The sequence below is a fragment of the Sorex fumeus genome, unplaced genomic scaffold (assembly GCF_029834395.1).
Source record: "Sorex fumeus unplaced genomic scaffold, SorFum_2.1 ptg000129l, whole genome shotgun sequence".
NCBI classification, from domain to species: domain Eukaryota; kingdom Metazoa; phylum Chordata; class Mammalia; order Eulipotyphla; family Soricidae; genus Sorex; species Sorex fumeus.
The window spans coordinates 9,493,001-9,509,289 of NW_026606186.1; the positions used below are offsets into that span (position 1 = coordinate 9,493,001).

The following is a 16,289-nucleotide window of genomic DNA, read 5'->3' on the forward strand; positions in this document are numbered from 1 at the left end:
TAATGTGTGCTAGCATAGGTGGGCGTTGTACGGCAATCCTCCAATAAGCGGTAACTGCTGACATCAAAAAAAAATAAGAAAAAAAATCCCCAGAGCCACTTTCCGAGTCCTCCAAGACTCAGACCAACCCTTCGCGAGCTCTGCCCAGACCTGCGCAGTCAACTCCCGGGAGGCGAGACCAGGCGACTGCGCTTGCGCCCAACTAGTTCCCTCCGCCCCTGCCGACGCGCGGAGCGGAGGGGGCGGGGCCCGGCGGCGGCGCGCCCAATCCGGAGCGCGGGACTGCGGAAGAGGCGTGGCCAGCCCGGCCCGGGAGGCCGCGGCCGCCGTCTTCCGGGCTCCGCCGGCTGCGCGCGCACCCTCCTCCCCCCTTCTTTTGTGGTTCGGCCCATTGCGAGGGTGACAGGAAACCCTGTGCAGGGAGCGCCGCCATCTTGGACCTGCCCGAGGAAGAGCCTGAGGGAGCTGCAGGCGCTGCCGCCGCCGCCGCCGCCGCCCGCCGCCCGCCGCCCGCCGCCCGCCGCCCGCGCGTCTGCAACCCCGTCGGCCCGCCCAGCTGCGCGCCGGGGCCTCGGCCGAGCCCCCCGCCCCGAGTCCCGCGGCGCCCGGCCCGCTCTTCCTCGCCCTGACGTCTCCCTCCCGCCCGGAAAGCTGCCCAGCCACCAGCAACCCCCCAGGTACGCGGGGCGGCGCGGGGGGCCGCCGCCAGGCCTGACAGGACCCCGCCGCGGGCCGACTCGCGCCCCCGGCGCCCCCCGCGGCCCCCGTCGCCGCCCCCCACCCCCGCCCCGGCTCGGCGCCCCCCGGGCCGCAGGCCGCCGCGGCGGGCCCCGGAGGGGACCGAAAGGCGGCGGCGGCGGCGGCGGGGGCCGCGGTGTCCTTGTCGCCGGGGGGGTGGGTGGGGGACGGAGAGACGCCCCCGGCCCCCTCCCCCCGCCGCCGGGGCGGGCGGAAAAGTTTGGGGCCTTCCCGGAGGGGGAAGCGGCGAGTTTCGGGCCCGGGGCCGGTGGTTGGGGGCGCGCCGGGCTCCTGCCTCCCCCACCCGCTTCCCGCGGCTCTCGGAGCGTTCTCGCCGTCCTGCACGGCGGGGGAAACCGAGGCCCGGCGTTGGCGGCGGTGGGGGTGGGAGGGGCCGGGTGGCTCGGGCCCGGAGGGTCGCGCTCGCAGCGGCCCACCGCACACCCCCCTGGACTTGCGCGGAGTCGGGGTCGGGGACACAGCCGACGGCCGGCAGCTCGCCTCCCTTGCGGAGGAGAGGCGGAGGTTGTCGTTCTTGTTGTTGTTGTTATTATTTTTTATTTTTGCAAACCTTGCAGGAAGCAAAACGGGGGTCCCGAGAGGGCAGGTGCTGGCCTGGGGTGGGGGTGGGGGGTCCCGGCGCACGGTCCAGCAGCAAGTGGGATTTGGCTCCAGGGGCGACTGGCCTCTCGCGCCGGCCCCCACCCCCCAGCTGCCTTACACTTGATTGCAGTGATTGAGGGCGCGCTTGACGTTGTCACCATCCAGTTCCCACTTCCCCTGACATGCTACCCTCGGTTCCTTCCCTGCCCACCCCGCCCTCCGGGTTCTGCTTGGGACCCCGAGGCTTGCCGGGCTGCCCGGAGGGGCGAGTGACCCTGCGCTGGGGCCCGTCTCGGTGACCTCGACCGGTCAGTCCCCTGCAGGGGAGAGTTGTACCTGGGGCTGGAACGGGACTCAGAAACTCTCCGCGCCCCTCCCCCACCCCACCCTACCCCACTCCACCCCCTCCCGGGTCTGCCCCGGGACTGGGCATGGGGTGGGTGTGGGGTTTGTTGCAGACACCCGAGGCGCGTTGCCCGGCAGAGCCTGGGGGTCAGACCCGGGCCTGGAGGACCAGGGAATTCTGGCAGCCTGACCCAAACCGGTTTCCTTAGCTGGAGAGCGAGGGTTTAAGGGCTGGAGGTTGCTTTTGGAATAAATAGTAAATAGCAGTTAATCGAAAAAGTTAGAAGTCGAAAGAGTCCGATCGTTTTAAACAATTTCCTTGGGAGTTAAGCCACATTTAAAAAAAAAAGTTTTCTGCTTTTTGTATTTGATGTTGAGCTTGATCGTTATTTCAGACTTCAGTTGGGTAACAATTTGGAGTTTCTACAAATTGATTTTTTTTTAATCAGTATTGAATGTTTGCATAAGTTTTGGTTAAGCAAATATATTAAATTGAGGGCTGTTGTGAGATGCTTCACTTTTTAAGAAAGCCTGAAATATTTCTCTGTGGTTAAAAATTCCAGGCATGGTTGGAGATGATGCACAAATAGAGGATACTATATAAAAGCTCGTTGGACATTTAAACATACGTGAAGTAGTATACTGAGCCTTCTTAAGCCCATCAACTAGTCAGCAGTGACACCTGTACCCTTCCCAACTAATTATTTCGAAGTAAATCTCAGGCATATTATTCTATCAGATTTAATCTTCATAATTCCTAACTCTTTTAATTCAACTAGTAAGTATGGAGGTTTTTGTGTTTTTTGTCCAGAGAACTAAACTTTCCTTCTATGAACAGAGGCACAGTATTGGGTACTTCATTTCTTAATCATAACCATACTATCATAATTGGCTGAAATTTTTTTTCTTCTTTTGACACATTACGGGATTCATTGAAAAATTTATATTATTTACATATAGTAACATTATCTTGTCAAAAGCCAGATTTTATTAAGTGGTCCTCAGAAATGGATGTATTATTTTCAGAGGCTTTTCTACTGTTGAGGAAAGGAAATTGACCTCTCATTTTGATTAGATTAGATTAGCTGAACTTTTTTTTGCCTACTCAACTGACAGAAAAGTTGCATTGCTCTTTCATAGTGGGCTTGCAAACACATTATAAGTACTTCTGTTCTTGAGTTCCATAAAGGCAAGAGACATTGTTGGTTCTTTTGTATCTTTTGACTCTTTCTGATCAAAGCCAAATACAATGCCTGTGCTTCATAAAATTCTCAGTTAAGATTTTTTATATTGAAATTACAAAAGCAGTCTATCTTGACTCATTTTCAGATACTCATTGTCTTAAATGTAACAAAATTAATAATTTCAACAGTGAGGATCAGAATTTTGATTTAAATTCTTGGAAAATTTAGTAGGTCGTCTTTTTCTGTATTGTCTGAATTGGTTATATAAAAGTTACAGTAGCCTGTGTTTTAAGAAGCCAAACTAACAGTAACACAACTGTGAAAGGTTTAGTCAGTTTATAAGTAAAACAGGAAGGAAACTATATAAAAAAAGAAAAATGCCCTTATTTTGGGTAGTCTTTGTGTTTTGAGACTAGTCATATGATTTCTATATTTTGGCAGTTGTGGAAGTAATGTTAGAAATATGAATGGGAGTTATTTTTTGTATCAGAATTACAAAAATGCTTTAAAAATAAATTAAAGCCCTTTATTTTTTTGAATGTTTTATCTGTTTGTTTTGATTTTTGGGTCGAACCCAGAGCTATATTCCTGGTTCTGCACTCAGGGATCAGTCCTGGCTGGGCTTGGGGATCACATGGGGTGCAAGGCAGTGAACCCTGGTTGGCTGCTTGCAAGGCAAGCACCCCTCCACCTGCTATACTATGGCTCTAGCCCGTTTAGAAAAAAATTCAGAATATGAAGTGAATATAGTATATGCTTATGGTCAGTGCAGGGATGCATAGAATTAATTTTCCTTCATTTCAATTCTTTGCTCAGGTATTCATTTGTTATTTTTTAAATTGATTTTTAAAGAATTTTTAAAAATTCACTTTTCAGTGTTTTCCTTACTATATGCTAGTTAGGATTGTGTGCATGGATGTATTTAAAATTTGGAACTCTTCCCCCTCCCCCCAAACACAAACACTTAAAGTCATAGGTACTATTTTCCGGTTGAAAGTACAGATTTAGATGTTCTTTAAAACTGGATACATATCATTTCATAGTATAGGTGTATTTTATTCAGTCAGTTATTTTAATGGCAGTGTAGCTAGTTTTTCAGCAAAAACAGTGGATTAATGTTTCACAGGCTTTAAGTACAGCCCTTGGCACTGTGTGTCCCCCCCACCCTCAACACATGGAGCTGAGTAGTCTCTGAGCACCAGTGTGTATGTCCTGTCACCTCACCCCCCACCCCACAAACAAGACAGCATTAAATACACTTGAAGTAGAGTTTGGCATTTATATGATACACCTGGGTAGATTTCTTTGAGAAAAAAATCATAGTTCTTAGGGTCATATCTGGCAGTGCTGGGGAACCATTCCCACTGTTGTTTGTGGGTCACCAGAACCATATCCAGCAGTTTCTGGTTGTGAGGGACAAGTCGTAGGGTATCATAAGGTATCTTAAGATTGAACCTAGGGTCAGTACATGCATGTGCCCTTTTTTACCCCTTGAGCTACATCCCCAGCTTTTTAGCTAAGAAGTTTTTTTTTTTTTTAAAAGATTTCTTGATCAAAAGTTGGTTCAGACTTTAAAAAAGTTTTAAAATATATTCACTATTTCCTTCAAATAAGGCAGTGGAGACTCCCTCTTAGTATTGAAATGCCTACTAAATTTTCCAAGTGATTTCAACATTTCAAAACTAGTCATATGTACCTGTATAATTTTATTTGGGAAGGTGTGATCCAGTATATGAAGAATGTTCAGTTTTATTTTTCCTATCACAGTGATTAGTGTTTAACATGCGTATTAATAATTTTAATACATATATTGATCTGGAAATACATCCGTGAATTTAAGTGAAGAAAAACATAAATACCAGTTTCATTCAGTAACATCTTTTAATTTCAAAATGCGTTTATTACGTTAACAGTGGTACGTTTCTGGTTGAAGAGATAGGTTGAGAAAACTTTCAGAGTAATAGTAAACATATTAACTTTTAAAGGGGACCATATCGCAATTATTGGTGTTTAGTGTGCATTTAATAAACATTTGGCAGAATGTCTAGAGCTAAATTTTATAGGCACTGATAGGAAAACTTACACTAAATTCAATTTTTTTTGTGCATGCAAATCTCATGCATGTAAGACTGAGCCATATTTTGCCTCTCCCTAAAATTTCCATTTAATTGTTTGCCTTTTTCTGATAATTTTTGTTTTATCAGACTCTATGCCTCCAGTATGCTACCCTTAGATAGAGGAAATCATGTTCTTTGAAATCAGGCCTGGGTTCAAGTTTTAGCTCTGCCATTTACTAATTGGCCAAATGAGTGAACTTTTCCAGACCTCAGTTTCTTAAATATTTACATGATATACTGATGATGACTCTGCAGAATTGTGAGACTTAAGAATTTAACTTTCAGTAAATACTAGTTTTCCTTGGAAACCTCTATGTATTATTGCTGGCATATCTATAAATCTTGGTAACAGTGTATCATCTGAATAATTATTTACTGATTTTTCAGAATATTTAGTTAGAAACAAGTGAGAAGTGTTTTCTGTCTAGAAGGCCCACTTTAGGGTTTCTTGGTACTTCCCAATTGAGAAAGGACTGGATGGTTTAGTGGTTAAGGAGACTGGGAGGGTGGTCCTCTGCAGTTAAAAACAGTCGTGGGAGTGGTTCCCTGCCATTAAAACAGTCCTGGATTTGGTATAGACTTGACCACTTTGCTATTTGTGTGATCAGAGTGTTTCTTCATCTATAAATGAGATCGCATATAAGATACTGTGTTCATCTGTGTGATTGCATATAAAGAATTTTAGCTTTTTACCTGGTACACACACTGCAGTGAATAGCAACTGTGTTATTAGTTTGCAAAATTAATGGTATCTGTTGTCTGGGGCTGGAGCAAAAGCACAATGGGTAGGGCGTTTTCCTTCCATATGGCCGACCTGGGTTCGATTCCTCCGTCCCTCTTGGAAAGCCCTGCAAGCTATCGAGAGCATTCCGCTCGCATGGGCAGAGCCTGTCAAGCTCCCTTTGGAGAATTCGATGCCAAAAACTGTAAGAACAAGTCTCGCAATGGAGACGTTACTGGTGCCCGCTCGAGCAAATCCATGAACAGTGGGAGGACAGTGCTACAGTTATCTGAATGTGGTACTTTTTTCCCTTAAGGAATCAGTCATTAAATTTCACATGTAGATAGGACAGCCTATCTACAAATGAACTTTATTCAGATGTATCATAAGAAAGTGCATTTTGATCATACCAGTAATTGTGCATAATTATAGGATATTACCAGTGTTTTAAAAATTAGTGGAGATTGTAATATTGAGTGGACTATCTACATGTGAACTTTATTCAGATGTAAGATAAGGTGCATTTTGATCATACCAATAATTGTGCCCAATTACAGGATATTACCAGTGTTTTTTGGGGGGGGCTGGAGCGATAGCACAGTAGGTAGGGCATTTGCCTTGCGTGCGGCAGACCCGGGTTTAATTCCTCTGCCCCTCTCGGAGAGTCCAGCAAGCTACCGAGAGTATCTCGCCCACATGGCAAAGCCTGGCAAGCTACCAGTGATGTATTCGATATGCCAAACACAGTAACAACAAGTCTCACAATGGAGATGTTACTGGTGCCTGCTCTAGCAAATCGATGAACAACGGGAGGACAGTGCTACAGTGAGTGCTAACAGTGTTTTAAAAGATAGTGGAGATTGTAATATTGAGTGGACTCATGTTTTTTTTAGAGTACTTGAAGGAGTAATTAAATTTTTATTTTTTATTTTTTATTTTTCTGCAATCATGGGACCTCGAACAGGTGAGGCATGAACTCTGACATTAAGCTGCATTTTGTGTGCCTCTTTCCCGTCCTTGGTATTTTTTGAGTTCCCAAAGTAAAATGTTAACAACCTTAATGATAAGGGAAATGTGGGGTTTTCCCTTTGTAAAAGCCTGGTAAAAGTAAATGATCTAAACAGTAGCAAGAAGAATCCTCTGGTAAATCAGTATTAGCATTTTATTGTTTTTTGTTTGTTTTGGGGCCACGCCCAGCATCTCTTAGGGAGTATTCCTGGCTTTGAGATCAGGGATCACTCCTGGCAGGGCATTGGAACCAAATCTGGTGCTGGGGATTGAGCCCGGGTCAGCCATGTGCGAGGCAAGTGCTCAGCCTGCTGTACTATCTCTCAAACTCTGTCATAGTATTTTAAAAGGGCTATTTGAATATAGTTTCACTGTAAATATATTTTGAATGAATATATCAGTGAACTAATGCAGTTCTTTCCTTATTGAAACAGAAGCTTGACTTTACTTTCAGAGGGTTTATTGGGAATCTTTAATTACAAAATTAGATTGTGCAGTAAAGTGGAAAACAGGATACTTGTATTCATAATGGAATAGACCTGTGTATTTGGAAATAGTCTATTGATTAATGATTGGATATTACAATTATTTTGAAAATCGGTTATTACAATATGTAATTAACATATACCGTGTGATACTTAGCAAAGTTAGTACAACCAGAATTAGATTATACTTTCATGGTTAGTAAAGATATTTTGAGGTGAAGTTGAGATTTTAGAGGCTGTGGTTTTAACATTAAAATGGAAGGAGAGGAAAATGAATAGTTACAACTTTCACTAAAGAGAGGGAAAAGAAATAGAATCAGAAGAGGATGAGCATGAGAGAAATAGTAATTTTGGGGTGGGGGTTGGAGTTGGTCTATATCTGGTGGTGCTCAGGGGTTAGTCCTGGCAGTGCTCAGGGGGCCATATGGGATGCTGGGGATTGAACCTGGGTTGGTCATGTGCAAGGTAAACACCCTACCCGATTTCCTGACTCTCCAGCCAGAGAAATAGTAATTTTATTTTTTCTCTTTTTTTGCTTTTTGGGTCACACCTGGCGATGCACAGGGGTTACTCCTGGTAGTCCTCAGGGGACCATATGGGATGCTGGGAATGGAACCTGTGTCGGTGGCGTGCAAGGCAATATACCCGCTGTGCTGTATTGCTCCAACCCCGAGAAATAGTAATTTTAAGATGACAGGAGGACTGCTTTTTCTTAAGTTTCAGTGGGTGGTGGGTGGTAAAGAGTGTTATTGAGGGTCTGGGAGACATACAGGGCTCTGGGTGAATGCAAGACATATGCCTGACCCATTTGCTCCCCAGTACCACATAGCTGTGGAGCATAACCAAGGTGGCTTGTACCTCTGGGCCTGAGCAGCACCTCATCCTGGGGCCGGCCTCACGATGAACTGCAGGCCTGGTTCTTCTTGCAGCCCTTCCAATCAAATGGGCCTTCTGAACCACTGCTTGGGAGAGGCCCCCTTCCCCGCAAATTAATTCCAGCACAAGTATAAGAGGAATGCATGTTAAGTTAATAACCTGTAAGTGTCACTTTTGTTGGGAGATTTTTTCGTATTTGAGATATGATTGAACGAATATAAATAAACTGGTGAATAAGCCTGCCTCATTATTAAGTTCTTAAAACTTTTGAGTCCCCAGTATTTAGAAAAAGGATTCAAGTAATTTGTTGTTCAGAATCAGAGTTAATTTAACTAGGAAAAAACCCTCACTTTCTTGAAAGAAAAGCGATGTCAGAGACTGATTCTAAATATTTTAAAATATGTCAAGCTAGAATGCGTCTGCTTTTGTCGAATGTACTTTATATAGTTCAGTTTGAAGACTATGTTATATGAAGTGATTGTCTAGTAATTTAACATAATTAACTACTTGCCTGTTGATAATCACTTACTTCAGATTTATATTTTTCCCCCTGCAGATTAAATTTTATTAGTTATTTGAAATATGCTGTGTAGTATCGAATTAATGTCTGTAAGTGAATTTCTCCAGTCATGTTAAATGTATGACTTGTGTAATGTGACAGCTGACCGGACTAACAGAGTAAAAGCCATATAAAATAATAAAAATTAAGCATCTAAAATTTACTGGGTTTTAGAAATAAATTTTAGAAATAGCTTCTAATAGAATTTTTAGAAGTTATACGAAAATACAACTTCATACACACATACCCCCCCTTAAGCTGAAAACTGGTTTGAAGGTAGATTTTATGGGAGGTTATTATCACTATTGCATTTTATTTCTGTAGCATATAGCACCATGTCTGACATGTTCAAGGCATTAAACTGAATAAATTGGAGTTTAAAAAAAATTAAAAGTAGGAAAGATAGCTCACAGGGCTGGTGTGCTTTGCTGATCAGTCCTAAGCACTGAATATCCTTGGAGCTCTTCTGGAAAGGTGCATTGCTGGGTGTGTAGCAGGTAGGATGTGTGCCTTGATGGTCCTCTGCCAGGAATGATCCCTGAGTGCATGCAGAGCAAGGAATAAGCCATGAGTACTGCTGGGTGTTACCCAAAAACCAAACTGAAAAACACAAACAAAAAAAAGGAGAAAAAGAGTTAGAACGCATATGGCTAAGTATTTTTGGGTTCAAAATGGGTTGTAATCTTCCTAAATATTTTCTGATACATAAACTTAAATTTTGTGACTTCATATTTTTTGGGAGGAGGGGAGTGGGGGCACACCTGGCAATGGTCAGTGGTTATTCCTAGCTCTCCAAAGAATTACTCCTGGTGGTGCTTGGGGTACCATATTGGGTGCTGGGGATTGAACCCTGGTTGGCCACATAGAAGGCAAATGCCCCACTATCTCTCCAACCGCGCAAGTAATTTTTTATGCTATTATTTTTCTCTATTCCTAGAAAATCTTTCTCAGGCATTTTATGTTATGTATTATTGATCTTTAAGTTGTGTATTAGGTTGGAACATGAAATTGCCAATCGTTGACTTTGCTTTTGTTTTTGTTTCGTTTTGGGGCTACATCTGGCGTTGCTTAAGGGCTTGGTGCTACTCTTGGTGTAGTGCTGGGGCTTGCTTTTATTGGTACTCAGTGTTGGGGATTGAACTTGGCATACACAATGCTGATTTGCACTCCAGCCCTTGGGGCCATCTTTGTAGTCTGTAAAGTCTTTAAGAAAAGCAGTTTCACATTCATTCTAATTCTGACATTAATTTGGCTTGGAAATAATACGTAGTATGATTGCTCCTCGGGTACGATGCTCATTTTTTGTTTTAAGTCAGGTAAACAAACTATTTTGTATTTTAAGTTTACTTTTTGTAATATATGTTGTAAAATCCAACAAGTTCTGCTGACCAAGTACACTATTTGCAATTCACCTGATTAGATAATAAGAGATGAGATCATCATCGTGGGAGAAGAACTCTTTAGAGTAAAGTTTAACTTGAGTTTATAAAGATTCCCTTGTTTGAAATTTTTAATTTTCCTTGTGTGAAATTATATTGGAAATATTTTGGTAATGGGGCTGGAGCAATAGCACAGTGGTAGGGCGTTTGCCTTGCGCACAGCCGGCCCTGCCGAGCCGGGTTCAATTCCTCTGCCCCTCTTGGAGAGCCCAGCAAGCTACTGAGAGTATCGCCCACACAGCAAAGCCTGACAAGCTACCTGTGACGTTTTCGATATGCCAAACGCAGTAACAACAAGTCTCATGATGGAGACGTTACTGGGCCCGCTCGAGCAAATCGATGAACAACGGGAGGACAGTGCAATTTTGGTACAATGGCTTATTGTATTTTCTGAATTATATATAAGAACATTCATAAGAGAATTTGTGCCATTGATCAGTTTGGGAAATGCAGTTTTGCTTTTAACATGGTGTTATATTTATTGTGCTTTAACGTATTTTCAAAGAATAGCAATGATTATCTTGGATTACTTGCTGTGTACTGTCCTTTGGAACTGACAGTTTTCTTTGTTTCTAGTGCCACCATGGCAACTGCACCATACAACTACTCTTACATCTTTAAATACATTATTATCGGTAAGTTTAACTTATGTTCTTGTTCTTAAGAGGAGGTTAATATGCATAGTATTAGTATATAAATAGCATACTGCTCCAGAAGAAATGAATGATTTTTATCACTGCAGATTAAAGCTCCTTTGATAAGGTTTATTTTTTGTATTAACCATTAACCATGTGACTTTTGTATTGGAGCTTTGAATGCTTCTATACACTGGATACTTTATAATGGGATGTGAAGGCTACTGAAAGATTGTTAATTAAGCAAAAGGGATTAATTTTCTTTTCTTTTTTTTTTTTTGCTTTTTGGGTCACACCTGGCCATGCACAGGGGTTACTCCTGGCTCAGCCCTCAGGAGTTATTCCTGGCGGTGCTCAGGGGATCGTATGGGATGCTGGGAATCGAACCCGGGTCGGCCACATGCATGGCAAACACCCTACCTGTGTGCTATCGCTCCAGCCCCAAAAGGGATTAATTTTCTAAGAGTACACATAATTTCCTGAAATTTGAAAGCTTTCTAGGTTTTCCAGAATGCAAAAATTGAGAATATTGACTCATAGTTACTGTGTAGTATACATAAAGTAGTGTTGATGATTCCCCCTTAAATTTGCTTAACTGCATTGCAGTTTACTTAAGTATTGTTATAGTTGTTTATATAGTTACATAGTTATATTATTGTCATACAGTTGAAAGGACATATTCTTTGCAGTAATTCACATTAGAACAGTTGATTTAATGTTAAACCATAATGATTACGTTATAATGCATATTTACTGAGTGCTCAGATTACTGTGTTGCAGTTAAAGGTGATGCCTGTTTTGTTTCTAGTTTATATTTTTTCCTTTTGGAATTTAATAAGGAAATAAGAGATAACATGGGACCTCATGAATAAGCCCTGTAAAACATTATTTTTGCTTGTTGCGGTCTATCATATTTGTCACTCTTCGGAATTTTGTTTTATTCACGAGGTAAGAAGAAAAAAATACTTTGAAATAGCTCAAAGTTAAAAATACCATTTCAACAGTGGTTCCCTTATTAATAAAGAGCACTTCCCAGTCCGTGTCATTAACACAATTAACCAACTAAGGGTTGTCAGTTTGCATATAGTGTTGAATATTGACCAATAGGATCTTTTTATTTCATTATATGTTAGAGGATTACAATTTTTAAAAAAAAGTATTCAGAACTTTGTGATGGGATATAGTAAAGGGATGTAGCAGTCATTGCGTATTAATAATAGTATTACAGAATTGAATGTAACTGCCACTTGAAATGTTCTTTTCTTAAACAGGGGACATGGGAGTAGGAAAATCTTGCTTGCTTCATCAATTTACAGAAAAAAAATGTAAGTTCAGTATGTAAGGTAACACATTAGTACATTATTGTCATTTTTCTATTTTTAAAAAGTCTTTTTGTTTATTTAGCTCAACTGTAACAGTTATAAATAAATGTACTTTTGTCTTGAGATATTTAAAAAAAATCAAATGCAGATAAAAGTAAATATTATGCATAGTTGAGTTTTACATATCATGTATAATTTGATTTAAGATTTTTGTGGTGATAAAAATACGATTTTAAGCAGTGCACACAGTGGGCCAGGGAGATTGTTCAGTGGGGGGAGATAGTAAGTTGCATGTAGGAAACTGTGTTTAATCCTTGGCACTGCACTCCCTTGAGTGCTACCAGGAACCAACTCCCAGCCTTGAACCAGAAATAGCCCACCCCATATGATGGTTGTGGCTTCGAAACAAAAAGTATGTTGTAATTTCAGATACAATCTTTTTGCTATCCTCCAAACTTTTCGTTATAGAAATTATTTTATGTGGGGAAATTTCCTTCATCATTTAAATTGTAGTAAATTGGAAATACTTTAAAATGAAATTTTTTTCTAAAGACCAGCTGATTAAGATTCCAAGTATAACTGTTCTATCTTGGGTGGTACAGGACGGCCAGTTTATTTGTAACTGATAGACTAAATATAGCTGAAATTATTTTGTGACTTTTGTTTGCTTACTGTGAGGTTTTAAGAAATACCTAGCCATTTTTGTGTACTTACTGTGTTTAGAAAAGGAGGCTTATTATAAGGAAACTTGTCTTGTTGTATTAGGCATATATTATTTGCCAGTATGTAATAAGTACATGTTAAATCAAATGATTCTAAGATACTGGTAATATTTTTCAGTATAAAATTTGACTAACAATTCCTATCTTAAATCCATTGATTTTTTTTTTTTATCTAATGGTTGTCAGGAGGTTAAATTAATGTTAGTATCACAAAGTTTATTAAAATGTTTTATTTATGTTTTAAAACATTCAGCAAACAAATACTAGCCTTAGGACCAAATCAAGTCAACTGTAATAAAATCTTGTTGGAACATAACTGTGTCTATTTTATGTATAAACTGGTTGCTTTGTTACAGAGTTAATGTAGTTGTGCCAGATGAGTTTTTGGCTTGGAAAACTTAAAGTATTTATTAAAAGTGTGAACTTCAGTTATAGAATGCAAATACTAAAAACTTTGATAATTATCCAGTGGATTATTTTCCCCCATCAGGCTTTTTGAAGCTTTCTGGAAGTTGAAATAAATTATTTTTTCTTTTTTGACAGTTATGGCTGATTGTCCTCACACAATTGGTGTCGAATTTGGTACAAGAATAATTGAAGTTAGTGGCCAAAAAATTAAACTGCAGATTTGGGATACAGCAGGACAGGAGAGGTTTAGGGCTGTTACACGGAGCTACTACAGAGGCGCTGCGGGGGCACTTATGGTGTATGATATCACTAGGTAAGAGATGAATATTTTTTAGCCATCTTCGAAGAAAATTTGTTGTGTGGTTTCTGTTTCACTGATTTATGTATTCTTCAGTTTGTGATTGTTTGTAAATTAGCTTATTTGGGTTTTATGGTTTCTTCTCTGTATTGTATATTATTTGATATAACATGTTGATTTCCTTTTCTGAAAGTGGGTACGACTAAAGAAAAGCTATAAGAAATGCTGTGAAGCTAAATAGAATACTGCTCTGAAAAGCAGCATCAGTTGAATTATTTGAGGTGAAATAATGTTTTATACCAAATTTTGTTCTTTTCATTTTGGTAGAAAGCAAGCAAGTCTTACTGTTTACAGTCTCTAGTGTTAAAGTTTACACCTTTTCAAACTAAGGCTAAGCAGGAAATTCAGTGTTAATATAGCGTGATAGATTGAAAAAATTCTTGGCTTGTGTCTGAAGGTGTTAGAATACTGTTAATTTAAATTTCTTTTTCTAAAATGGGTTGAAAAGACTTGCAGATCTTTATTCACTGAGAATAGCTTGATATTAGTGGAGCTATTTATGGAAATACTAAGCACTTGATATAAGGTAGCAAAACTGGACCACAAAAGGTTTGACTTCTGAGAACGTGGAAAATTGTACCACTTCAGTAGACCTGTGTGATTTGCCCACTGTAAGTTAGAAAATGACTGGATCACCTTTTATCTGAAGTGCCAGTCTAAAGTGGTGTGATTCTTGTCGCTCTTTTTAAGGATGAGGTTGTTGGGATGAGGGTGGTGGTAAGGGTGGGTGAGTAGAACTAGATGATAATAGACTTACAAGCATATTCCTTTGGGGAAATTATTTGCATTGTGTCCTCTTACAAGTAATGTACCAGTGTATTGGGATCTTGAGATACTCTGCAGCAAAGAAATTTGTTAGTGTTGTCTAATTTGGTGCTTCCTAAGTATTTTATTGAGGAATATACTTTAAGAATGCTGCTTTAGAATATAGTGGCTGGTTATAATTATAGTATTTGAAATTGCAGTAAATTCTAGAACTTGGTAGTGCTAGGGTAAATCAATTGAATCAGCTTTAGTGTTTCCACTATAGTCAGATCACGTGAACAGCAACTATTGTGGGAAGATGTTTAATTTGACCATTTGTATAGAACATCCTTTTGGGGATGCATTCCCAGAGACTGTTCATAATTAAATCCCTCATGCATTATTAATAAAATTTAAATATATTGATGTATGCATATCGTGTGGATATGGTCATCATTGAGGTTTCTCGGGAGTTCAAGATGCCGCTCTGTCTAACGTTCATTGATTTAAAGAAGGCCTTTGATTCTGTTGAGATGGAAGCAGTCATCGAAGTCCTAGCCAAACAGGGCGTTCAAACTCAATACATCAGGATCCTCCGTGAGTTGTATTACGGATTCACTACCAGGGTCTCACCATTCTACAGGGAAGTGATCATTGATGTCAAGAGAGGGGTTCGGCAGGGCGTTACCATTTCATGGAAACTTTTCAGTGCCACTCTTGAGAACGTCATGCGATGACTAGAATGGGAAGGAATGGGAGTGAAGACAGATGGTCGGCAACTACACCATCTTCGCTTCGCTGATGACATCATTCTAGTAATACAAACATTAGCCAAGCGGCACAAATGCTGGCCGACTTCGACCGTGAGTGTGGAAAGGTTGGACTACAGCTGAATCTTACGAAGACAATGTTTATGAGAAACAGTTTCGTTCCTGACGTTCCATTAGCTCTCAACGGAAAAAACATCTCCGAATGCAACAGTTATGTGTACCTAGGTTGAGAAGTCAACATGACAAATGACCTGACACCTGAGCTGTGCAGGAGGAAGAGAGTGGCTTGGAATGCCTTCAAGAGCGTCAAAAGAATAGCTGAGAGGATGAGGAACCTCCAGCTCCGGGCACATCTCTTCAGTTCCACTGTTCTTCCTGCATTAACATACGCCTCAGACCTGGGCCCTATGAAAACTGGATGAGAATGCTATTGGGGTCTCCCAAAGAGGAATTGAAAGAGCTATGCTTGGAGTATCACGCCTCACTCAAATGAGAGAAAGAATCTGGAGTTCCGACCTCCATCGACGATCAAGAATCAGGGAAGCTGTCTTGTTTGCCAGGGCGTCGAAAATCAGATGGGCTGGACACATAATGAGATTTGGAGACAACTGCTGAACGAGAGCTGTTACCGACTGGATTCCACGGGACATCAAAAGACCACGTGACCGCCCACCTACGAGGTGGTCAGACTTCTTCATCAAGATCCTGAATGATAGGTTTAAGGCTCTTCGTGTTCCTAGAATGAGCAGATGCCATTGGGCTACACTAGCACGCGACAGGGACAAATGGAGACGTTACTGGTGCCCACTTGAGCAAATCGATGAGTAACGGGATGTCAAGTGATCAAGTGATGTGTGCACAGAACATACCAATCTATAATATTGTGGTTTGTTTTTATGTGTTGTCTTTTATTTTCCTCAACTTGACATATAATTGACTAAAACATTGAATAAATTAGTGTGAAAAGTAATGATTTGACATATACACATTTTTATTGCTTGCAATATTTGTTTAGTAAAAAAATTTTTTTTTTTTTTTTTCGAGCCACATGTAGCTGTGCTTACGGTCACGGTCTTTCTGTTATTCATCGATTTGCTTGAGCGGGCCCAGTAACATCTCCATCGTGAGACTTGTTGTTACTGTGTTTGGCATATTGAATACGTCACGGGTAACTTGCCAGGCTTTGCCGTGCGGGCGAGATACTTTCGGTAGCTTGCTGGGCTCTCCGAGAGGGGCAGAGGAATCGAACTCGGGT

General features: G+C 41.2%; 1 protein-coding gene across 1 annotated transcript in view; it reads left to right on the forward strand.

Moving 5' to 3' along the window:
* Window positions 1–492: 492 nt before the first annotated feature.
* RAB14 (RAB14, member RAS oncogene family) overlaps window positions 493–16,289 on the forward strand; it is a 28,881-nt gene continuing 13,084 nt past the window's right edge. The window contains exons 1-4 of the mRNA XM_056138601.1: window positions 493–677; window positions 10,652–10,710; window positions 11,982–12,035; window positions 13,298–13,475. Of these exons, the coding sequence (XP_055994576.1) occupies window positions 10,659–10,710; window positions 11,982–12,035; window positions 13,298–13,475 (284 nt within the window). The 5' untranslated portion in view covers window positions 493–677; window positions 10,652–10,658. The remainder of the gene's footprint in view (window positions 678–10,651; window positions 10,711–11,981; window positions 12,036–13,297; window positions 13,476–16,289) is intronic.